Genomic DNA, 24,968 nt, shown 5'->3' with positions numbered 1-24,968 from the left:
GTTTGAAGTCCGGCAATACCGAACTTCACGTACTATTACGTTTATACCCTGCCTCTAAATATTCCATTAAATGTATACTCTGTTCGCCGAGGCTCCAGAGATAAAGAAATTATTAGAGGTTTGTTTGTAGTAGGTCATGTTGCCTGGCTCTACCCCTGGTCCAGCTGGGTACCACTCATAGGCTATGTAGCCTAGATGTTTTTGCTGACTGGCCGTGGCTCGTCGCGATCGAAGTGGTCCAACCCGGTCAGGAGGTTATCCAGGTAGGCTAGGCACATAATACCATTACTTAGGGTATTTTATTTAGACTAATTACAATAACATAACATAAGGTGCATAGGAGTTATCTCTTTATATCTAGTACTAATCTACAAATCCCCTGGTATCCCTTAAATTCCCATTGTAATGGGACATTTCACTCGACCGCACTTAGCTAAATCATTTTTTAGATCAACGACATTAGGACGAGAAAAACTACTCTTAAGGTCACTAGGCTTATTAATTTAAGCTAACTAGGGGTAATTTAACCATGTATCCAATTAAGGATCAAATATGGTTATCATTGTGAGACTAGCCTAGATTCGAGACGGTCTCACGAGCACCGCATATTTATATTGCTAGTATATAAGCCATATTAACGTGAAATGCAGCCATATTAATGTGAAATGCAACCGATATCTGTATTAACAGAAATATTGCCTTTTAATACTTTATAACTAAAGCTAAGCCTATACGTATATATAATCTGAAACATGTCATGCGGAATACGCTGTAGCTATGCCGACGCTCAAAATGGCGGGCCTGAAAAAAAGGTAAAACAATCGAGGCAAATCGCACCCCAACTTAATTTTTGTTTTGAGGGGCCAAGGCCAATAGCATACTTAAAATAAACTAATTATGCCATAAAACCAAATTGGGGTACTCAACTTTGAAGCAGAAGAAGCTTGAGCACTCATAAATATTAGGATGAATCCAATATTCACAGATTAATAGAGCATAAAAATTTCACAGCCTGAATCGCACGACTCTATTTACAGGAATGGGAAATGTAGCGCGTAGGTATTAGTAGTAGTGGCGAGCGGAAACGGGTGGTGGGATTTCGTTGTAACGGCTCTCACCAAGTAGAGGGATTTTGAAGGGAACCTTCTAAATGGCAGAAGATCTGTGGTTTGTGGTAACACAGCACCCCTATACTTATACCGACACCCTTTGGGTGATCGCGCTGAGGGTAGTAACTTCAGCATAACCATGTTAGCTTTTTCTCTGGTATATTATAGAGTTTATTTATACTAGAAAAATGAGTTACAGGGATTTTTCATCGGCGGACACAGGTTGATCCCAGAAAGAACATTTTTAAAGTGTTCGAAGTCTTCAGATTTCTGGACTGGATGGTTGGAACCCTTGCCAATAAAATTGAGGACTGTTCAGACTTGGCAGGAGACCTCACTTCAGACTGGTTTGGAGTATTGTCCTTTGCAGACAAAGCCATGAAAAACGGCTCACTGGGAGTCCTCAAGAAAAGAGAATTATGATGTTCCTTCATGGACCAAAGGAGTCACTTTTACGCAGAGGTCAGCCCCTCTTTTCTCTCTCCTTTAGACCATCATCACCTTTTTCCCCAGCCCATGGATAACCCTTAAACGCTGAGCCGGTATTTCCAAAAGTGTCTCCCGTATGCCAGCAGAAAGTGTTTTTCAAAAAATCACAGCATGCTTAGTTTTCAAGATTAAGAGTTTGTTTTTGGCTCCTTTTTTAGTCATTGCCTGAAGTTTAGTATGCAACCATCAGAAATGAAAAAAATATCATTCTCATATATAAATATCGGAATATATGACAGCGCAAAAAAAAATTTCATATATAATTCTATACGAATCGGGCTGTGAGCAAAATAATTTTTAAGCTAATGAGTTAGTTTTTTTTTCATTGTATTGTACCCTAAATGGTGATGATTTTGGTATATAACAAATTGTAAAACGATCAAAGCAACACAGAGCAAATATTATCACAATATGATGCACAAATTCGTAACGTGCGGATGTTAAAAAAAGTTTTCAAAAGTTCACCATAAATTGAAATATTGTGCTAGAGACTTCCCATTTGTTGCAAAATGAAGATAATTGGTTGATTATTACTAGACTGTAAGTGTTGTAGCTTAAAATTGCAGTTTTCGACCTTTTCGGTCGAGTTAGAGTTGACCGAAGGTCGAATTTTTTCTATTCATCGTGATTTATATGAAAATATTTCAAAACTGATAAAAGCTACAACCATGAATTATTTTTTGTTGTGTTCTAGAAATTGCACACATTTTCATATATAAAACTTTATGTAACGGCAAATATAAAATGGTGCAAACATTACGACAATCTGATGAAAGAATTTCTGATTTTTTCGGCAGAGTTACCTTCCGAATATAAGGAAAAAGTTTTTTTAAAATTTCAACATACAGTGGACCCCACGTATTCGCGTTCTCCAGATTCGCGGACTCACACATTCGCGGATTTCTCTGGGGAATGTTTCCCTGCATTATTCGCGGAAAATTCGCGCATTCGCAGTATTTTTCTATGATAAATATCCACAAATTCCTGGTTTTTTTGATGAATTTCATCATAAAATGCACTTTTTGTGATAAAAACTATTAAAAAAACCAAAAAACACCAAAGTAAATGAAAATTTAGTGGGTTTTTCTTGACTTTTAACTAACAAAATAGGCTGTTTTTAGCATTTTCATAGGGGTTCCAAACATTTGCGGATTCTAACTATTCACGGGGGGGTCTGGTACGCATCCCCCGCGAATACGGGGGGGCCACTGTAAATCAAAATTTTGTGCTAGAGACTTCCAATTTGTTGCAAAATAAAGGTAAATGATTGAATATTACTAGAATGTGTTTTACCTTACAATTGCGTTTTTCGACCATTTCGGTTCAGTCAAAGTTGACAGAAGGTTGAAATTTTGGCACTTATCGTTATTTTATGAAAATATTTCAAAACTGATAAAAGCTACAACCATGGGTTGTTTTTTGTTGTTTTCTACATGAAATTGCACACATTTTCATATATAAAACTTTATGTAACAGCTAATATAAAACTGCGCAAAAATGACGACAATTTGACGAAAGAATTTCTAATTTTTTCGGGAGAATTACCACGCAGATGTAAGGAAATTTTTTTTTTCAAAAATTCACCATAAATCAAAATATTGTGCTAGAGACTTCCAATTTGTTGCAAAATGAAGGTAAATGATTGAATATTACTGGAATGTAAGTGTTTTAGCTTACAATTGCGTTTTTCGACCATTTCGGTCGAGTCAAAGTTGACCAAAGGTTGAAATTTTGGCACATCGTTATATTTATATGAAAATTTTTCAAAACTGATAAAAGCTACAACCATGGGTTTTTTTTGTATTCTACATGAAAATGCACACATTTTCATATATAAACTCTATGTAACGGCTAATATAAAACGGTGCAAACGTTATGACAATGTGACAAAAAAATTTATGATTTTTTCGGCAGAATTATGGCGCGGACGTAATGAAAAAGTTTTTTTCAAAAATTCACCATAAATCGAAATATTGTGCTAGAGACCTCCAATTTGTTGTAAACTGAAGGTAAATGATTGAATATTACTTGAATGTAAGAGTTTTAGCTTACAATTGCATTTTTCGACCATTTCGGTCGAGTCAAAATTGACCGAAGGTTGAAATTTTGGCCCTTATCATTATTTATATGAAAATATTTCAAAACTGATAAAAGCTACAACCATGGGTTGTTTTTTTGTTGTATTCTACATGAAATTGCACACATTTTCATATATAAAACTTTATGTAACGGCTAATATAAAGTGGTGTGTGACGAAACAATTTCTGAGATGTTTCGCTGATGCATTTTAGTGCGAGAGAAAGAAATTCGCGCCTGCGCGCCTGGGTAATGCTTGTAAACAAAACAACAGCTTGATCCGTGAACTCCCAGCATCCCTCAAGGTGCGTGATTCAAAATTTTTCGCCAAGTAGTCCTATAACTGTTTTTCCGCGAATATTTAAAAAAAATTTTTAGCGTTGACGTATTTTACGTCAATTAAGCACCCGACAGACAATTTTCGTCGATGTGAAATACATCCAATAGGCGTTTAAGGGTTAATCCTATCTTTACCGACAGTTTGTTTTGGGGTACACAGAGCACCACTATTCAAGGCTATTGCATAGTACCGGGTATGTAAAGGTGGTATGCACCTACTACCAACCTTCCTCTTCTCAGTTCTAGACCTCTTATGATTCAGTGATTTCAGTTTGAAGGGTTTGGAACAAAGCAAACAGTACAGCCAGTCCCTAGTTATCAGTGGACTCGGCTAATGGCAATCCAATTTTATGGCACTTGTATAGCACCATAAAATTGGCGATTTATGGCACCATAACGCATCGAGTATAGGTTATTGGCGCCATAAGGCACCAATAATTAGGTTATGATGCCATAACATACCTAAAGGAGTCGCCATTAATGAGATATCAGCTCCGTCAATCGCCAAGTTTCGGTTAATGGTGGTTTTCTCTTATTAACACCCTGCTGAGAACGGAACCCCTGTAATAACCGGAGACTGCCTGTATTGGAATGCTTGGGAAGGTGGCATACACTGCCAGGCATACTATTAAGCAAAACAAACATTATCGCTGGCTACCTAGATTCAGATACAGTGGTCCCCCTGTATTTGCTGGGGATGCATACCAGACCCCCTGTGAATAGTTAGAACCTGCGAATAGTTGGAACCTCTCTAAAAACACTGAAAACAGCCTATTGTGTTAGTTAAAACCCAAGAAAACCCCACTACAATTTTTTCTATTTGTTTTTTTTAATAGTTTTATCACAAAAGAGGGATTTTGACGAAGGAAAAATCTATTTCTGGGGGAAGACCTGTGTCTGCCGGTGAAAAGTTCCTGTAGCTCACTTTTCCAAGTATAAATAGATTCTAAATATACCAGAGAAAAAAAGCTAGCATGGTATGCTGAGGTGACTACCCTCGCACGAGCACCCAAAGGGTGTCGGGTATAAAGTACAAGGCGAGTGGAAGCCACTATTCACAGGTTTTCTGCCAATTAGAAGATTCCTTTCCAAAATCCCTCTCACGGTAAGAGCCGTTGCAAAGGCTAGAGCCGTTGCAACTGTTACTCCTCCTTCCTTGCTCTCGCTACTACTACCCGACTCGCTCGCCATCTGCATTCCTGGAATAGACACCCTAGCTTGGATTGGTTAAGGGTGGGGAAAGAAAAATAGAAGGGCTGGGTTCACTGGGCAACACAGGTCTTCCCCCAGAAATAGATTTTTCCTTCGTCAAAATCCCTTTTCTGGGTTCGACCTGTGTCTGCCGGTGAAAAGGTATCAGAGAATCCCCATCCAAGCTCAACAGATACCAAATATAAGTATATTAAAAAGGGGTTTTCTGGGCCTAACCTGTGTCGTCCCATGAAAAATTCCTATAGCACTCATTTCTAAGGTATAAATATTGCTAAATATACAAGAGAAAAGGCTATATGGTTATGCCAGAGTTTCCTGGCTCGCTCACCCTTAAATAAGGTTGTCGGTATGGAAACTGGGGCGTGTAAAACCACTATCAGAGGTCTCCTGCCATTTAGTCTCTTCCTTTCTCAATATCCCCCGTTCTACAGAGGAGCCGTTCCAGGCCATCTACCTCCCCTTACTGCTACTACTAGCGTCTTGCCCAACATTCCTTTGATAGCACTGTAAACGTTTTCACGTGTTGTGTTCTCATGGTGAATTCTTTCCCTTAATTTTGGAACTGCGATGTCTGACCACTGAAACTGCTGTATCTAGTTGAGTACTGCAATTAATGTTTTCCTTGTTTTCAGGTAGCGATGTTCATCATAAGTATGTTTATAGTAGTTGTTATTTAACGGGAGCTTGCATGCGCCGCTCCCCGGGCAGCCATTTCGTGCATCGCTACCTGCGAATTTGATAATATTCACGACGACACCCAATTGGTCTCCCATACTAATTGGAGTTGCCCTTTTTGGATAGATTAGCAGTTCCTCAGAAATTAGAACACATTAATTATTATCCTGACGTTTTTTATAGTTTTCTGAACGCGAGGGTATCCTAGCCTACCAGGCCGAGCCATATGCTCTTGGAGGGTAGCCTAGATCTGGGATTCCTGTCATCCATCTTCTCCGTTTGTCTTCCAACTAAATCGTTGGTTGGACGACGTAGTCATACTCTACTTACGTATATTAGTCTCATAAGAGACTCCCCCCAGATCGCTTACGTTGGAAGGGTCTCGGCCCTTGTTTTAACCTATACATGACGGTCCGTGAGCCACCCTGGTCGACCTGGCCAAATTGTGGTTATAAAGGCCTATTTGGCGGGTTAGGCTAGCTGCTCAGAGCCTTCCTGGCCAGCCTGATCAGATCCTTCTGATTTGCGAAAATTAAGCCAGCCGCTCGAGAGGACTCATTGCTCCTTCTCCCCCTCTATCTTTCCCCTACCCTCTCCCGATCCCCTCGTGCGTCAGGACTATACTTTTTATTTTAATTATGCTGATTTATTTGTTAATTTGCGTGTATTTGAATGATACAGTAGGCCTATAGGCCCCTGTCCCTTTATCGGTTGGTTCACGACTTCTCGGGGGTTGTCCCACCTGGCCGGTCGTTGTGACCATCTGATCGCGAGTGGATCTCTCCTCTAGTCGACCTCCCTCCCCCTGCACCCACCTTGGTGGGGTAACGCGGCTCGCCCTACGCTACCCCATGTAGCCGACCCGAGCCTCTCGCATATAGGGGGGGAGGGTAGGGAGTACGGTCGGGAGATGGGTTCACCGCGTCATGCTCAGTGTGGATGGTACGGTGGTGCCCACCCTGGCGAGCTTGGGTTGGCCACTTGGCTCGTCGGGACGGTATACACCGCATACCACCACGTTCTTGCTTTCCTTATACCTATCCTCCCGCCCGGCAAGACCGGGATCCCAACTAAGATGGTATCTGTTATGTGAGTAATAATTACTATCTTTTATATGATCAAATGCAGGCCTAGGTTTACTTATTTTCCCTGATTTGTTCTCATGGAGTCGGAACCGGAATTAGAAGATAGCTTGGAGGAAGGGGAGACTGCGCTAGGAATGAATGGGAACGGATAGAGGATATTTAGATACACGCATGTTTAAGCATATAGTATTTTTAATTACTTTAAGCTTAAGGTAAGCTTAACTTACCACACTTCGGGTTCGTTTACTGCGGCGGACATATCCACCCTGCCGGGTATTCAGAACCGAAGCAACATGTTATTTTTCACTAGCTCCTCCCCGGGTTTCAACCTTCTTGTTTTCCTCCGTCCCGCACTCCAGTTGGGACGGATAGTAGGCTTGAGATTCTGTCTTAATTGACTAGAAAACGCTTCTCCGGTGCCAGCGGAGTCAGGCCAGGTTCATCCTTCCTCTGCTCTGCTTGTACCAGGCCTAAACTTTTGTTGTCATGACAAGAACGAATAACTAGGGCCCGGAGCTAGTGATATACAATAATTAATGAAATCCTAGTAGTAGACACGCATTCCACCGGAGGCAACTCCAGTGACAGTAGAATTGCGATGCATGCCCCACCGAAGTCTTCTCCGGTGGGTCTAAATAGTGATAATCATGTATCAATCAACTTAGAGCAGGAGGATGGTGGCGAGTCTACTAGAACTAAGATGGTGGCGCGCGGCACGAGTTTCAAAATTGTTATCGGCTGAATCTCGGACTTTCAGAAACCTTTCGTATCTTGAAAACTTTTCGTATGTAGAGCAGTACAATTTTTCTTGTCAGCTTTCGTATCTTGAGTTTTTCGTAAGTTGAGCCTTTCGTATCTCGAGGTACCACTGTACTTCAGCAGCGGACTAAGAGGTCAATTCCATTACCATCTGCTGTACTCTCCCAGAAAGTGGGAGGGAAAGTCATTTACGCATCCTCCTTTCTAAGCTGAGACCTTCACGTGTGGATTTTTTTAATATAATCTACTGTGAAAACTACTCACCCAATATTGCTAGGTACCTAGTACAAAAACTACGGACATCATCTATCCGGCAATACCAGTCCATATGGAGAATATGGTTAGGTTGTATCCAGAGTGAGAGCCCAATCAAGATTTCTATAGAAACACAAATGAATTATCTTATACACCTCTTTGAAGACAAACATCTTGCAGTTACAACAATTATAGCATACAAGGCTGCATTAACAGAACCCTTGTTTTATGGATTTGGGATTGATTCCATCATAGAAGCTGTCACTTCTGTTCTGCAGTCTTTTTCTTTACAGAGACCCACCCACTCCTGAAAGACTTCCAATTAATTGGTCCCTGAATTAGATACTCAAACTTTTATGTACTCTTCAATTCAATGGACCTGACGTAACCACCATGTGCATACTTCAAAAAGCAATCTTCCTGGTAGCATTAGCATCAGGAGCACATATTAGTGAATTGGGCTGTCTTAGACAAGGACGATATATCACACAAACTGCTGATGACCAGTTATTGTTATCCCCTGGGCCATCATTCCTGGCCAAGAATGAGAATCCTTTAAAGAGGAAATCTCCTATTCTTATAAGACAACTCAGTTTAGCAGACAAAACATTATGCCCAGTTCAAGCACTTAAGGATTACCTAGAGGTCACAGCAAATGTTTCAGTAGGTCCAATTTTCCTACATCCTAGCACAAATAAACCACTCTCTCTACAGGGGTTAAGAATAATTTTAGTGTCCCTCATTAAAAAGGCTAACCCACATTCTTTACCTAGATCACATATTAATAAAAGAAGTACTTCATTGGCCTTTTTCAGAAGTGTATCATTTGAAGAAGTTTCTGAGTGTACTGGGTGGTCATCAGAGTGAGTATTCTTAAAACACTACTGCCATGAACTGGAATAAATTCGAATGCACCGTGTATCAGTAGGTGGTATGGTTAGTCCTGACCCCATAGACACCACGACAGAAAACCAGGAGTCTCCATAATGGGTGGGTATGTTGACTATCACTGGGAAAGGTGCGTAAAGGTCGCAACCATACCCAGCATACTTAGGTAAGTCACCATAGAAGTTTATGCTAAAAGTATATCCTATGTGTTTTCGTTATCTTTTTTACCGAAACTAGTGGCTTGACATTGGACCTGAAATGATTTAATCTTAAAACTTTGAGATATTTAGGATGAAATTTTGTGAGCTTAAGTTTTTTGTCACCTGTCAATTTCTTTGTAATGCTCCTTTGAGGATGGAACAGCGACTACGCTATAAAAAAACAGGTTTTGACATAGGAAAAACCTATTTTTGGTAGTTGTTGAATCCTCAAAACCCTCCCACTTCCCTGATGAAAAACCATGGGATTTGGGTAAGGTACATCCTGCGTTGACTAACAGAGTAATGAATTCTTGGTCTTTGGCTGGGCTGAGCATAAAACAAGATGGCCAGTGCCTAGGCGCAATAGTCACTTCTACAGGTTTTGACATAGGAAATTTGGTATGGCTTCTGCTGAAGACAAGATAAAATGCTTTCTTGTCTTTTGAGTCCATTATACTCTTTCACTTGTCATAGTATTTATTATTATGGCATAATACCTGGCTAAAGACCAGGCTAAAAGATATTTCTTTGATATTAGTCTGATCACCGTGGGGCACTGGCACACACCATGGAGGGTAAATCCTTTGAGGACTCAACGATTACCAAAAATAGTTTTTTTCTACATCAAAACCTGGTTGTTTAGTCCTTCACCTGTGTCCATTTTCTGTGATTTAATGTGCCTTCTAATTGGTCTTGGTCCTGCTCGCTGCTACCAAATTTATTTGTTTTCTGACCAACTGTTCCTCACTCCTCATCACATGCCCAGACCATGTCAGTTTTGTAGATCTGTCTGTTTTCTAGTCACATGATGCCATATCTCTGCTTAATTTATAATATGATCATAATACACTGGCCATTGATATTAGCATTCTTCAGTAACACTTTTGTAAAATCCCCTCCAGTGTTTTTGTCAGTGGCTGTGTTTCTGCTGCATAGAGTAGCAGAGTCATTATTATTGTTCCCAGTATAGCTAATATTGACTGTTCAAAAAATAGAACATTATAGATTATATATCTTTTAAATTAAGATTTATTTCCCTTCCTTTACCCTTTATGAAATTTTTAATCACTATAATTCTTGTGCAGTGTTGAACTGAAGCTCTTGTAAGCATCAGTGTGTTTGGACTGGTGCAAAAATTATATTTGAGTATGATTCTGCTATTGTTACTCCTTTGCTAATTCATTTTAACTTTATGATTTCCATATTATTTGTAGGAGCTGTTCAAGAAACTGTTACAGAAGGTGGTGAAGTTTCCTTCATTTGTCAGATGATAGATGAGAGTTTTCTCTACAAAGAAAAAATAAGGTAAGTTTAAAGTATCATTTTCTCCTTGAAATACAGTAGTCTTTTTTCTCAAAATATTTCTTAGCCTGTGAAAGGAACCAAAACTAACTTGTAGAAGCCTATGTGTGGTTTAGTCATTTAGATTTTTTTGCTTTTTTTGTGTGGGTAAATTCAATTTCCTGTCTTGTTCTGTCTTATGAGAAGTAAATTGTCTTTTCATATTTGATTGTAATTTTAGTTTTGCATGCGGCGTACTGTTTTTTGCTGATGTTTGGAAATATAACAGATGAATTAATATTCAGGTTGGGGGAGTTTTCATAACTAGTGTGTAGGTATGTTTAGAGAGTGAATGAGCAGACTTTGAAGATCATTAGTAAATTGCCACACAATGTATTGATGACATAATCAGTGCTCATTGATGTTGATAGCCCTAATCTTTCCTTTGCCAGTTATAAAATTGTCATTTATGCTACAGTCCATTATTTTTATTTGTTAACGGTGAATAAGTGCCATAGTGGTGTGGCAACACAAGAAATGATAGAACTGTTGCCAAAGGATGTCTTTGGTATGCTTATGTTTAAAAACTTTTTTAATAGCTTCTTATGAAAAAGGAGAGGCTGTACACATTTCATGGAAGACCCAGGTTGCAGTAACCAGCTTATTCTTGAAGTTAGCTTACACTTTAACCCCTGTATTTGCTTTCTCAAGATTCACAGACTCACCTAATGTGGATTTTTCTGTGGAACCTATTTAAAAATTTTTTGCAAAACATTTGGCAATTCGCAGACTTTTTCATCGAGATATTATTTACTAATTACCGTATTTTGATGTTATTTTAAGGACTAAATACATTTTTTATGATAAAAAATTTACTAATTTTCAAATAGTATTATGTTTAATGTGTGTGTATCTTCAAGAGAAGAGCCAGGAAATTATAGACCAATCTGTCTAACGTCAGTCCCTCGTAAGATTTTTTGAGTCCATAATTGCAGATGAAATTGTGGATCACATTGATAGAAACAAACTTGTTAAACAGTCAACACGACTTCAGGAAAAACAGATCCTGCCTATCAAACCTCTATAAGTTTATTCATAACATGCTTGGTATTTACAACAGTAGTAAAGCAATAGATATGCTCTACTTAGATTTCCAAAAGGCCTCTGGCAAATTTCCACACAAGAAACTAATGACAAAATTTAGAGCTTTAGGAATTATAGGAGATAGCAGACTGCATCAAAGACTGGCTAACTAATAGAAAACAGTCATAATGAATGTTGAAGATTCAAAATGGGCAGATATGACAAGCAGAGTTTCTCAGGTTCCGTTCTTGCCCCACTGTTTTTATTTATATTAATGACATTGATGTAGGCTTAACTAGCAGGGTGGCCAAATTTTCAGAGGACACCAAACTAGGTGTAATGGAACAGACCCAAATACAGTGGAACCTCCCACAAAATCCAAAATGTACTAAAACCACAACAAAGTTCCCATTAATGGATTCCAGCTCCCCAAAAATATATTTCTGGGCTCAGCCGTGTCGCTCCGTGAAATGTGTCCTCTTTAGCACTATTTCTAGTAAAATATTGCTATGATACCAGAGAACTGCTAAATTGGACATGTCAGAAGTCTCTGACTCGCTCACCTAAATAAAAGGTGTTGGTATAGAACTGGGGCGAGTGTTAAACACTACCACAGCAACCCCTCCAATTAGCCTTTTCCTCATCGAAAGACCCTGAAAACGGGGAGCCGACCTATAGGTCACACCCAGCTACCCTGTTGAAGGGGACTGCGGCGTCATTCTTATCGATAGCCTCCCAGCGTTGCACGCTTGTTTATAGCTATCTGTTCTTTTTATTAGTTTCTTTATTCTTTTTCGTTATGGATCGTCAATCTGCCTCTTCACCCAGTTAAGTACTGGTTCGCCCTTTTCTGTATTTAGGGAGTGATTTTGCCTTTCGTTTTGCCTTTATTTAGGATTTTGTTAGGCGTCTCCTCCCGTAGCGAGCGGTAGCGAGCCGCCATTACGTCGTTCCCATTGTTTTGTACCATTTTGAGCGGGCTTCTTTCAGTACCTATATATTTATATTTATATACTCGTGACTTATAATATTTCAGTATATATTTTCAGTATATATTTTATTATGTCTTGGGTGGCAGTTGCTTTGTCGATCTTGTTTGATCTACGTTTATTATTTTCATGATTTCCTGTTTTTCAAGGGGTCGGCGTTCGTGCACGTTTCTTTGTTTCGTGCTTCGATGTTTATCTACCGTTCCCCCCTCCCCCTTTTATTTTAGTTTGATATTTTCCATTCAAGAATTCCCCCTTTTTCTTTTCGTCAGCTTACCGTTTGTTTTCGTTTTGTCGGTAAGCAAGTAATTTTTTCTTGTTGCGCCCACTCTCATCGAGTGGCCTCCATTGCGTTTTATATTTTTCGCCCCTTATTTTCATTACCCCTGTTAAATCATGTTTTTTCCCTTAGCTTTAAGTAATTGATTTTATTTTGTCTATGTATATTTGGGTGTTCGGTCGGCAGCTAGCCTTCATAGGCTTTGCCTGCGTTTTCCTCGTGATCCTTTATTCGCGGGGATTCGCTGGTCAAGTGATCGTTTCCCCCCGTTCAGCCCTCCCTCCCTCCCCCTCTCGTGGGACTCCCCGTAGTTGGGTGCCGCTCTCGTTGTTTGTCGCTGACGGCTGGTCCCACCAGCGGAGGGGGAGGTGTGGTGGGTCTCCCAGGACCTTGGGCTAGGGAGTGTCGCTTCTTAGCCGACCGCCTCCGGAGTTGTTAGTCGCACTGCGTTTCAGCCTCGGCTTCCGTGGATTGTTGCGCTCTGCTTCTTTCACTCCCGGAGCTTACATCCACCCGCCTAAAACATTCCCTCTCCGCATAAGGCGGGGTTTAGATTCCGGCCTCTCCCGAAGTCATTGAGGGTTATGTTTACGGAAGTTACTCGTTCCGTAGGCGGAGATAGTATATTTGTTATTTTAGTTTTTATTATTATCATTATTTTTATCTTTATTTTATTTTTATTTTTATTTTCTTTTTGCCACGGAACTTGCGAGTTCATGTGGCCGTCCCGGGTTACTTAGTGTACCCCCTCTCCGGGTCATACAGCTCCGGGTATATAACTCCGGTGGTTTTTTTCCTTACACAGTCCCCGGGACGTTAACATATGAATTATATACCCTTTCTTTTCTTTATAGCCCGGAATGCCCGGAATGCAAAAAACACAAGAAAAGAAATATATTCCATTATCCTATTAAGTGTGTGCATTGTTCTTATATTTATTGCACTTACAGGCCTCTCAGTGTCTGGTTGCCGGCTGTAGTGCTGCTCTGCAAGATCCGTGCGGCTATGACGTTTGTCGGGGCCACGCCCCTGTGCAGTGCTGCTTCCTGATTCCGTGGTCTGGCATCGATGAAAACTGTTTTGCCTGCTACGACTTGGTACATCAGGCTACCTCTTCGGTAAGTTACCGCACTGCTGGCTCTATGTTTATTGTAAAAAAAAAAAAAAAAAACAAATATTGAAATGAGATAAAATAAATGATCAATTAAAATTTCTTTAAATTAAATTACATTGATTAATCAATAATTATAGAATAATGTTTCAAGGAATTTACTGGTATTGACACATTCCTTGCACTACAGGCTGAGCAGTCTATTAAGGATGCTGCACTCTCCGCCCTCAAGATCTGGGTTGGAGGGCTTGGACGGAACGTAGGGAAGGCTAAGCCGTATATTCTGTCCCGAGATATGGCGACTTTGCTCTTCCCAGCCGGAAAATCTGCCGGATACGTCGATCCAAAAGTAGCGCCACCTATTATCAAATCAATCCAAGACTCAGTTATTGAACAGCAAGAGGCGGAATTGCTGGACCTTGGACTAGAGGAAGTCTCACTTGAAGTGGTTGAGGATTTGCACGTTACACTAGGCACGGGTACAGGTAACAGTGTTAATGAGGCTAGCTTAGTTACTCAACCGGGATCTTTCCTTGAGTGACTCTGATTCTTCCTCTCCTTCTACTTCCAATTCCTTCATGGGTTTTCACAGGAGGTTTGCCCCCTCCCAGGTTGCACTCCTTTTCTGTGATTCCTAAACTAAAGAAAAAACCTGCGGGTAAAACCTTGCACTTAAAGGCAGATCAGAGACAATGCCAAGGCCTGGGCAGTCACCAGAGGTTCATACACATATTAAAACTAAAATAAAGTCGCTTTCCAAACCTTCAATCCCAAGGTCTCAAGGAGGGAATTCTTCCTATTGCCCTACCAGTCCCATTCCATTAACTTCTAGGGACCGGATACCTCATAAGGTACCGCAAGAGGGACAGGATGATTCTCCTTCCGTTGACCAAGACCAGTTCAACACAAATATTCTAAAATCAGGTCAGTAGCCTTGGTAGCTTACTCAGCTCAGTTGCAGCAAGGTTTGAAGAAGTGTTTAGCAGGTTAGGTGCTCAGGACTCCCTGATTGCAGGTCTCAGACAGGAGTCGGCAGTTTCGGCCCCTTCTAGTAGCTTGATGCAAGCTCAGAGCATGCCTGACGGGTGGGGCCCACGCTCCCTCCTTTCCACCCCGGTAATCCCTGGAGGGTGGCTAACTTCGCTCCGTTTGTCAATGGGATGTTGACTATAGAAGGTTGCGGCACACGTAGGCTCGAGGATTTCGAGTTTTTCACCGAAGGTTTACAGCCTCCATTTATAGGCTATGTTAGGCTTACGGAGGCAGCTCTGGTTAGAGAGGATAAGGTCCCCAAGGAGACTGTTATACCTTCTAGAGATCAGGCTCAGCAAACATGGATACGGAGCCTAGAAGAGTGGGACTGCTCAAATACTAGAGTAGCAGCTTTTAAAAGTCCTTTCACCATGTTTACAACTGATGTCGAACCCCTTACCTTTTACATCAAAGGTAGCAGAACTTACACTCCAGGCAGTGACTCGGGAAGACCCGCCCCATGCCCCAGCTTAGGGAGACAGATCCCACATCTTTACTACTCCCAGGTAGGGAGGATTTGTGGGAGGATTTGCCAGCTACGTTCTCGATAGGCAAGCTGAAGCCAGATTGTGCAATCACCTTGTTTAGTGAACGCCTTCCTAGGCTGTCAGACGCATTGATCCAAGCCGAATTTGACGCTAAGACACGTCTCGCAAGGTCTCTTAACTCCCTAGTTGATGACAGAGACGGCGGCTCGGGAGTACGCTCAGGAGCTGCTGTTTAAGGTCATTGCGAAGTCGTTACTTTTAAGCATGCAATGTGACTTGTACGACTTTGCGATTGCTAGGAGAAATTGCAGGAAGCATGTTCTATCTGAGGCTACGATCAGGCACGAACCCAACAAGCTTCTAGCTTCCTCAATCTGGGGTGCAGATCTCTTCCCAGCTTCAGCAGTAACCGAGGTTCAGAGCGAGGCATCACGTCTTAACCAAAGCATCAGGTTGCGTTGGGGAATCCCTTTCAAAAGGAAATCAGAGTCTTCTTCCTCCAGTTTTAGGGCTAGGAAGAGGCAAAGGAAGTTCCAACCTTTCCAAGTCCCGCAACAGCATCCTGTGCTACAAGCTGTTTCCAATTCAACAGGTATCCCAGCCTTCGACTTCTAAGGCTCAGCCTCAGCAAACAGCATCAATTTGTCTTCCTTTCGCCGCGTCTAACCAACAGGTCTCCTCACAGTATTCAATGTCGCCCGCTTTAACCCGGTCTATGAGAGTCGGGCATTTCACCCCTTTACCAAGGAGTTGCTAGGGTGGCAGGGCTAGAGGATCCTTTCGCCAGCGCGGAGGAGCCAGAGCCCCAAGGGCGAGCTAGAGGTGCAAGGTCAGGCAGAGGATCCCGCCTTCATCATCTCAATGAAGTTTCTCAGGTAGGAGGCAGGCTGTACCTCTTTCGTCATCGTTGGGGGTTCAGCAGTTGGGCAAAAAGCATAGTATCCAGAGGCCTAGGCTGGAGTTGGATCAAAGTCCTCCTCCACCCATCACCTTCTATCAGGAACCAACGCAGGAATTGATGGATTACTCCAAGGACCTTCTCCAGAAGGGAGCAATCTCCAGGACGAAGAACTTGAAATTTCAGGGTCGTCTATTCAGCGTCCCAAAGAAAGGGACCGACAAAAGAAGGGTGATCTTAGACTTGTCCCGTCTAAACTTGTACATTCGTTGCGACAAGTTCAAAAAAAATGCTGACCATCTCTCAGGTGCGGACCTTACTTCCCCGTGGGGCCGTCACCACCTCTATAGATCTTACAGACGCCTACTATCATGTCCCGATAGCTCGGCACTTCCGACCATTCCTCGGCTTCAAACTAGGGAAAGAAGCCTACTCCTTCAAAGTAATGCCCTTCGGGCTAAATATAGCACAAGGGTTTTCACGAAACTGGCGGAGGCAGTGGTGCAGGAGCTAAGATCCCAGGGTATATTGGTGGTGGCGTACCTAGACGATTGGCTAATCTGGGAGATGGACAAAGGCAAATGTATGGAAGCCACGGACAAGGTCATGTCTTTCCTGGAATATTTAGGGTTCAAGATCAACAGGACCAAGTCCCGGTTGACTCCGGAGTCCAAGTTCCAGTGGCTAGGGATTCATTGGGACTTGGATTCTCACACTCTTTCCATTCCAGCAGGAAAGAGAAAGGAGATTGCCAAGGCAACAAGACAATTCTTAAAGTGCAAAGAGACTTCGAGAAGGAATCAGGAGAGGATCCTAGGCTCGCTCCAGTTTGCCTCAGTCACGGACGTTCTGTTGAAAGCCAAGCTCAAGGACATCAATCGAGTTTGGCGTTCGAAGGCAAATGCCAAGTGTCGGGACAAGTTTCGCCCGGATACCTCTGATTCTCAGAAAACGCCTGCGCCCATGGACAAAGGCCGCCAACCTAGCCAAGGAGTTACCGTTGCAGTTTCCTCCCCCGTCCCTAGTGGTGCATACGGACGCATCGCTGACAGGTTGGGGAGGTTATTCACAGCACGAGAAGGTTCAGGGAACTTGGTCGCCTCACTTCCTAAAAACACCTTCACATCAACATTCTGGAAGCTATGGCAGTGTTTCTGACTTTAAAAAAGCTCCGTCCTCCAAAGAAGACTCATATCAGGTTGGTCCTCGACAGTGCAGTAGTAGTACACTGTATAAACAGAGGTGGTTCAAAGGTCAAGTCATGTGAACCACGTGATGATAGCAATCTTTTCTTTAGCAGCCAAGAACACCTGGCATCTGTCGGCTAACTCACCTGGCAGGAGTCCACAATGTAGTGGCAGACGCCCTGTCTCGGTCGGTTCCCTCTGGAATCAGAATGGTCACTGGACCAAGAATCCTTCGAGAGGGTTTGCCAAAGAGTACCAGGTCTAGAAGTAGACCTGTTTGCCACAGAGGCAAACCACAAGCTGCCTTGTTTACGTAGCCCCCAATCTGGACCCTCTGGCATACGCTACGGACGCCCTGAGCATAGATTGGAACCAGTGGACGAAGATCTATTTATTCCCTCCAGTGAACCTTCTCCTGAAGGTGCTGCACAAGGGGAGATCCTTCGAAGGTCAGGTGGCTCTCATAGCCCCTCACTGGCCCAAGAGCAACTGGTTTCCCCTTCTCCTGGAACTAGGTCTTCGCCCTCACCCTCTCCCGGACTTGAGACTATCGCAACAAGTTCAAACGAGGACTGTGTTCGATTCCTCAGGTCTTCACAAAACCCTAACTTTATGGATTTCATGAAGTTTGCAGGTAAGAGAGTAGGCGACATTGATCCACAGAACATGTTGTTCTTGGAGTCAGACAAGAGAGAGTCTACGCTTCGCCAGTATGACTCAGCAGTTAAGAAATTGTCTTCGTTCCTCAGAGAATCAAATATCAAAGTAATGACATTGAACGTGGCCATAACCTTCTTCAGGTCTTTGTTTGAACAAGGCTTGGCAGCTGCAACAATAACAACCACTAAGTCAGCTCTGAAAAAGATTTTTCTTCTCGGGTTTGGTATCAATCTAACCGAGTCTTATTTCACCTCTATCCCAAGGGCATGTGCACGTCTACGGCCCATTCACAGACCGTCGTCAGTGTCATGGTTTCTTAATGATGTTCTTAGGTTAGCCTCGGAAACAGACAACTTCAAATGTGATTACCAAACCATTTTGCGTAAAACTCTGTTCTTATTGAGTCTAGCTTCAGGTGCTAGAATATCAGAGCTGTCATCTTTATCTAGAGATGAAGCGCATTTTGAGTTCCTTTCCTCGGGGGACGTGTTGCTTTCGCCAAATAAGCAATTTCTAGCTAAGAATGAAGACCCCTTGATGAGGTGGTCTCCATGGAAGATTGTCCCGCTTCCGCAGGATCCATCGTTATGTCCTGTTAAAACTCTTAAGGACTATTTATCTAGGACGTCTACCTATTCCGAAGGCCCCCTTTTCATTAGAAAAGATGGTGGTACACTATCTCTAAAAGGCATTAGGCAGCAGATTTTATATTTTATCAAGAAAGCCAGCCCAGGGTCATTCCCAAGGTGCATGACATTCGGGCAATAGCAACTTCTGTTAACTTCTTCAAATATATGGACTTTGATGATCTGAAGAAGTATACTGGTTGGAAGTCACCCTTGGTTTTCAAAAAGCACTACCTTAAGTCTTTAGATGGATCTTAAATTTCATGCAATAGCTGCAGGAAGGCCAGTGTCTCCTACTGCTACATCATTATAGTACCGTCCTTGTGTCATATGAATCTTTTCAATTATGCCAGCCTCATTAACATTTTACCTATCTCAGCAAATGCCTTAGCTATTAGAATAAGTGCATAATCGTGTATAGTTTTACGTACATACAAATTATCTGTAATTATTTTATTATGTATGTGACTTGTTGCAAATGTTGCCACATGTTTTGGCTATATAGTATATTTTGTAAATAAATTGTATTTTTTCCAATTCTAAACTATTTTATTATTTCCTTTGATTTCATTAATATGATTTTTCCTTTCAGGATAGTATAGCTTGGTGTTCTCTGGTACAATTTCACGGAGCGACACGGCTGAGCCCAGAAAAGGGATTTTGACGTAGGAAAAATCTATTTCTGGCGAGGAAGCCGTGTCGCCCAGTGAAATCCCCCCCTTTTTTTTCCTTTTTTTCCCCCCCTTGCTGTGCACCAAGCTTCTTTGCTATCGATAAGTATGACGCCGCAGTCCCCTTCAACAGGGTAGCTGGGTGTGACCTATAGGTCGGCTCCCCGTTTTCAGGGTCTTTCGATGAGGAAAAGGCTAATTGGAGGGGTTGCTGTGGTAGTGTTTAACACTCGCCCCAGTTCTATACCGACACCTTTTATTTAGGTGAGCGAGTCAGAGACTTCTGACATGTCCAATTTAGCAGTTCTCTGGTATCATAGCAATATTTTACTAGAAATAGTGCTAAAGAGGACACATTTCACTGGGCGACACGGCTTCCTCGCCCAGAAATAGATTTTTCCTACGTCAAAATCCCTTTTTTAAAATACGTTTCATGCAGAAGACAATGAGAAATAAATATAAATGACTAATGCATTGAATAATGAACGTTTATCATCACTCTTACCTTTATGGAGGACTTGTTAGTGTATGGAAGGTGGAGAGAAGGGGAGGAGGAGGAGGAGAGGTTGTTGTATGGAAGAGGAATACCACTCCAGAAGGATTTCAGTAGTATTACGGAGCTATCTGGGTTTACTTCTCTTCGTTTTTTACTGGCACTATCTGGAGTTACTTTATCTTTTTGGTTTCTACTGGCACTAGGACCAGCTTGAGAGTCACTGGACCCCTGTCGCACAATAAAACTGTCGTGACACATTTGTTTCGGGCATCTCATTAAAATTTTCCTGAAGTGGGACACAGCATTGTCTTTAAAGTTGTTGGAGACATGGATTACAACATCTTTGTTGAGATGATAATTCTCCACAAAATCTAGTACATCACTCCACTTTGCAAACATGGCCTTAATCACTGAAGTAGGCACATTATGTATGACTATTCGTTTTCTGAATTTTTCAAACCAGCCTCAGCTGGAATTGAATTCACTAACAGCAGCACTTGTAGGCATTTTCTTACTGTGTCTTATTGTGATCGGCTTTCAACTCGATCCAACACTTTGCTACGATTCTTTCTTAAATACTATAGTGTTTCTTGCCATTTTTACAGAAGGGCTAGCACTTGGAATTTTCTTTGGCCCCATAATGGTTATTTAGCAGTGAGCCCTCGAATAGAAAAGCACAAAATAGCACAAAAAACAACAAATGCAAAAGCAGAATGGGTTATGAGAGAACATGAAATACTTTGTTTGGGTGCTCAGTAAAGGGCCTAGTCATGTGGTGGGGCCCAGAAAGTGCGTTTCCGAGTTTACGAAATCCGAGGAAACATAAGAAACCCGAGACAAAATTTTGTTAGAAAAAGTCTACGAAAACTGAATTGTACAAAAACCTGGGCGCACGAAAACCAAGGTTCCACTTGGAAAATTTAAGAAATGATGTAAGGAAAATATGAGATTGGTCAAAAAGATGGCAGATGCCTTTTAACTTGGATAAATGTAAAGTGTTACACATACACATAGGAACAAACAACCCTCATGCAACTACATGCGGCTTGGGAATGACATGAATAGTGTAGAACAAGAAGAGGACCTTGGAGTCATTAAAATCCAGAAAATAGTAAATGAAAGCTGAAAAAAAGGCACAGAAACTAGTGGGATGCATAATGAGGCAGCTCAAATACTTTAAGTATACATTTGGTTTTTGAAATTTCAAGATAGGCAATTATATAAGCAATTTTAGAGCGGGGTAGCAAATATTCATGGATTTTTACCATGGGGGGCATATGGTCCCTATCTCCCATGAATACTGGGGGTCTACTGTATTTGCTTTAGAGGTACAGCAATATTTTCCACCTGAAAATTAATCATGCATGCAATTGGTGACTTTGAGTACTTCAGGTTAGTGGGGCATAGTACAGGTTTTCCAGGTTGATCGGAAACTGACCTGTCAGGCAATGTTGTTGTTGCTACTGGTTTTTTATAGTACTTTTTATTTCAATGATTCTTTTTATCCTGATCACTGACCTTAGATTTTATTTTTGTTTAATCAGTAAACCTCTCAGTTAAAATGAAATTATGGTGTAGTATTTGCAATGTGAAGTGTCTCACATTCTTTTATCTGTTTTGCTCTTTCTACCTCTACCAAGTAGCAGCTTTATTTCTTAAAGTTCTCATTTAAGAACTTTTGGACTTGTACTAATAAAAGATCACTTTTTAACTTCTAATATCTAAAATTAATAACAATAACTTTAGTAATTTTCTCTTTAGTAGAAAAAACAAATGTACTACATAATGGCAGCTGTTCTGCACCCAGATTCATGATAGTGTTCTCTAACTTGTTTCTTTCTTCTGGATGATTTGTTCTGGTTCTGTGTTTCTTTCTTTACTTTAATATTCTTCTCAACTGGTAGTCTGGATTCGTAGTATCAAGTCTCTCAGGAGTGTTCAAGTGAGACGAAGGGCAGTTTTCTTTCTTTGCTAATGCAAAGAATACAATTAACAGCTTTCACAAGTTACAACTTAAGATTTTTAAAAATCTAGGTAATCTAGTTAGGACCACTACAGGCGGCCCGCGGTTAACGGCGCAATCGCTCATCGGTGAATCGGTTTTACGGCTGTCGTCAAATATATTCATTACAAAAAATAAGGCATGTTAAGGTATTTTTACGGCACAATTTTCGGTCAACAGCGCCACTAGCGCCGTTATGTCTAACGAGTACATACATTTGTAGAAAATACCGTTCAGCACATAAAGGTTATGCAAATGATATTAAAAAAATTGTATTGAGAGTTATTACATAGGTATTAAGGGAAAATATATGCCTCTGACGCTGTTCTATGCCAAAAATGTTGAGTTAAATGAGTCCAAATTTAGCTTGGGATGTGTTGATATAAATTTTCATGCTTTTATGTTTAAAATGTGTATGAAAATATATTACGTATAGGTATTTTTATTTATGCACTTAACTATGATACAAAGGAAGCTTTTGAAACTGCCCTTCACGTTATCAAATATGATGTTTTTTCATGTTCATTCTTGTAAGCCGCTGCCTGCCGCTCTTCTGAAAATATAGAGTTAAAAAAAAGTGCAAATTTAGCGATCGATGTGTCGATTTCATAAATGTTCATGCTTTAATGTTAGCATGTGTATGCATGTATTATGTATAGGGTATTTTTAATTCTGCGCAGAAATATGATACTAAGGCAGCTTTTGAAACTGCCCTTCACGTATCAAATACGATGTTTTTCACGTTCATTCTTGTAAGCAGCTGCATGCCGCTCCTCCGAAAGTATTGAGTTAAAAAGAATGCAAATTTAGCGATCGATGTGTCGATTTGATAAATGTTCATGCTCTTATGTTGAAAATGTATATGAAAATATATTAGGTATAGAATATTTTTATTTTTGTACATAAATATGATACAAATTAAGGCAGCCTTTGTAACTACGCTCCACATTGTCAGAGGATGTTTTTTCATGTTCGTTCTTGCCCGCCACTGTTTCGAAAAATGCATGGTGTATTTTATTAATTATGCATCTTTTCCATAAATCCTTTAAAAAGTTATACAGTACTTCACTGTATCCAATAATATTGCATGTACTCTCATATTATTGTATTATGAAATAGTACGGCAAATCTAAGCTAGTATTCTGCGGAGCGGCCATGGTTTTGGTTTCAAATCAGCTGATGGCAAACACAAGTTTGTTTTGCCATTTTTAACGCAATTCTGAGCAAATTTTCTTGCTTTTAGTTGGCATTAACAAATATCTAGATACTTGACTTACATGAGACAAGGTTATTTTTCCTCATACGACGTGTTTTTAGGTGGAAATATGAATTGAATATGTCTCGTTGTGATTGTGAACTTTTTTTTTTTAACAGATTACGTTGGCGGCATGTTTATTGCGTAAAAAAATTATGGGATTCCGTTCGCAATTTTCCTTTATATCATCATAATACGAACTTTGCGTTATTTATCTTATATCGGCATGAAACCAACAGTAAAATTTTTCTTTCAAGCCCAGTAGTTTTGATTAAAATTATTTTATCTCAATTTTATCTACGGTTGTGTTTGATGGCATACGTTTACTGGAGTTTTATCCTTGTTGCTGATGCACGATAATAGTCAATAGCAGCGTGAACAGTTTTCTCAGCTTCAGTTATAACTAGGTTTAAATTTAACAGAATATTTCCCGATTGATCTTTGATCTATAGCGAATAAAGTTATTGCATTAAGATATCTCAGTTCTATTCTACATAACGTCATTTATAACAACTACAGTAATAGTGTACTATAGTATGATGATTGAAATACAAGCCAAACAGAAGTTATCGAATTTGGTTGTACTTAAAAAAAAAAAAAAAGTCGTTTCACGTTTGGTTGTTCATGGCTGTACACGTTTATGCAACGAGTATAACGTTAAAACCATACTTTAATCATTCTCTTTTGCTGTTTTTGAACTTATGTAACTAGAAGATGGGATAAAGTTAGGCTATTGTAATTTGGTCTCTCATAAAATCGGATTATAAGACGAATTATCGTAACTTGAACACTACAGCTACCTGTATAATAACACCTTATTATATCTTTACATACTGTAGACACCCAAACCCAAAGGATTAAAGCTAGGCTTTTTTCACTTTACAGTATATAATACTACTAATGTACTGTACAGTAATTCTGTAGATCTAAACTGGGATAGTTTACATATCTGTGTACAGATCCTACACCTCCAAAACCATTACCCCAAATAACAAATTGCATAGAATAAAAGTTGTCTAGAATTTCGAAAGAAGGTGTGCGGCGGCTGTAGGCTTTAAAATCGCTTAGCATTGAAAATCACTTAGTGTCAGCGACCAGGAACGGATCCCCTGCCGCTAACCGAGGGCCGCCTGTATAATGCTCTGGAAAGGTATTACTTCTTTACTGTATGATGGCGGTTGGTCCTCTCTACTTTGTACCAACCTCTCTACTTTGTTTTTGCTGCTTTGCAATCAGCTACCCCCACAATTGTCGTGACTTAACCCCCTAAGGCGTTGTATGTTCCAGGTCCGCCCAAACAGGGTCAGCATTAGTGGAGGCTTGACACCTTATTATCTTACCACAATCCCCACTTTTGTCCCCTTTTTGGTGAGATTAACATGTAATTCCTCCTCTTGAAGGTGGAGCTTGCTAAATTAACATGTTAATACCTCCTCTTGAAGGTGGAGCTTCCTAATCGATGGAAGCTGAGTGAGTGAGGTGCGAGGTCACAGGTCAGCAAGTTTATAGCTGTCTTAAGATTTCTATTGCAACTGTGTTTAGGCTGTTGCTACTCTCCTGTCTCGCCAATGTCCTGTGACTAACAAGTTTGTTCCGATTACACCTCTATGCTCGTCTGACTCACACACACCAAGGCTAAATTTTCTCTCTCTCTCTCTCTCTCTCTCTCTCTCTCTCTCTCTCTCTCTCTCCATCTTCTCTCCTCTCTCTCTCTCTCTCCATCCTCTCTCTCGTCTCTCTCTCATCTCTCTCTCCTCTCTCTCACAAGCGATAATACTGTGTGTACGATGCTAGGGGATGTTGCAGATACGGAGAAAATTGC

General features: G+C 40.8%; 1 protein-coding gene across 4 annotated transcripts in view; it reads left to right on the top strand.

Moving 5' to 3' along the window:
* LOC135205507 (RNA N6-adenosine-methyltransferase mettl16-like) overlaps positions 1-24,968 on the top strand; it is a 426,335-nt gene that overhangs the window by 289,021 nt on the left and 112,346 nt on the right. For all 4 annotated transcript variants that reach the window (XM_064236270.1, XM_064236253.1, XM_064236244.1 and 1 more), the window contains exon 7: positions 10,302-10,392. In XM_064236270.1, the coding sequence (XP_064092340.1) occupies positions 10,302-10,392 (91 nt within the window). The remainder of the gene's footprint in view (positions 1-10,301; positions 10,393-24,968) is intronic.

Source organism: Macrobrachium nipponense, chromosome 11, assembly GCF_015104395.2.
Source record: "Macrobrachium nipponense isolate FS-2020 chromosome 11, ASM1510439v2, whole genome shotgun sequence".
NCBI classification, from domain to species: domain Eukaryota; kingdom Metazoa; phylum Arthropoda; class Malacostraca; order Decapoda; family Palaemonidae; genus Macrobrachium; species Macrobrachium nipponense.
Note: the sequence above shows the minus strand (reverse complement) of the source record. Positions and strands in the feature narration are given on the sequence as shown.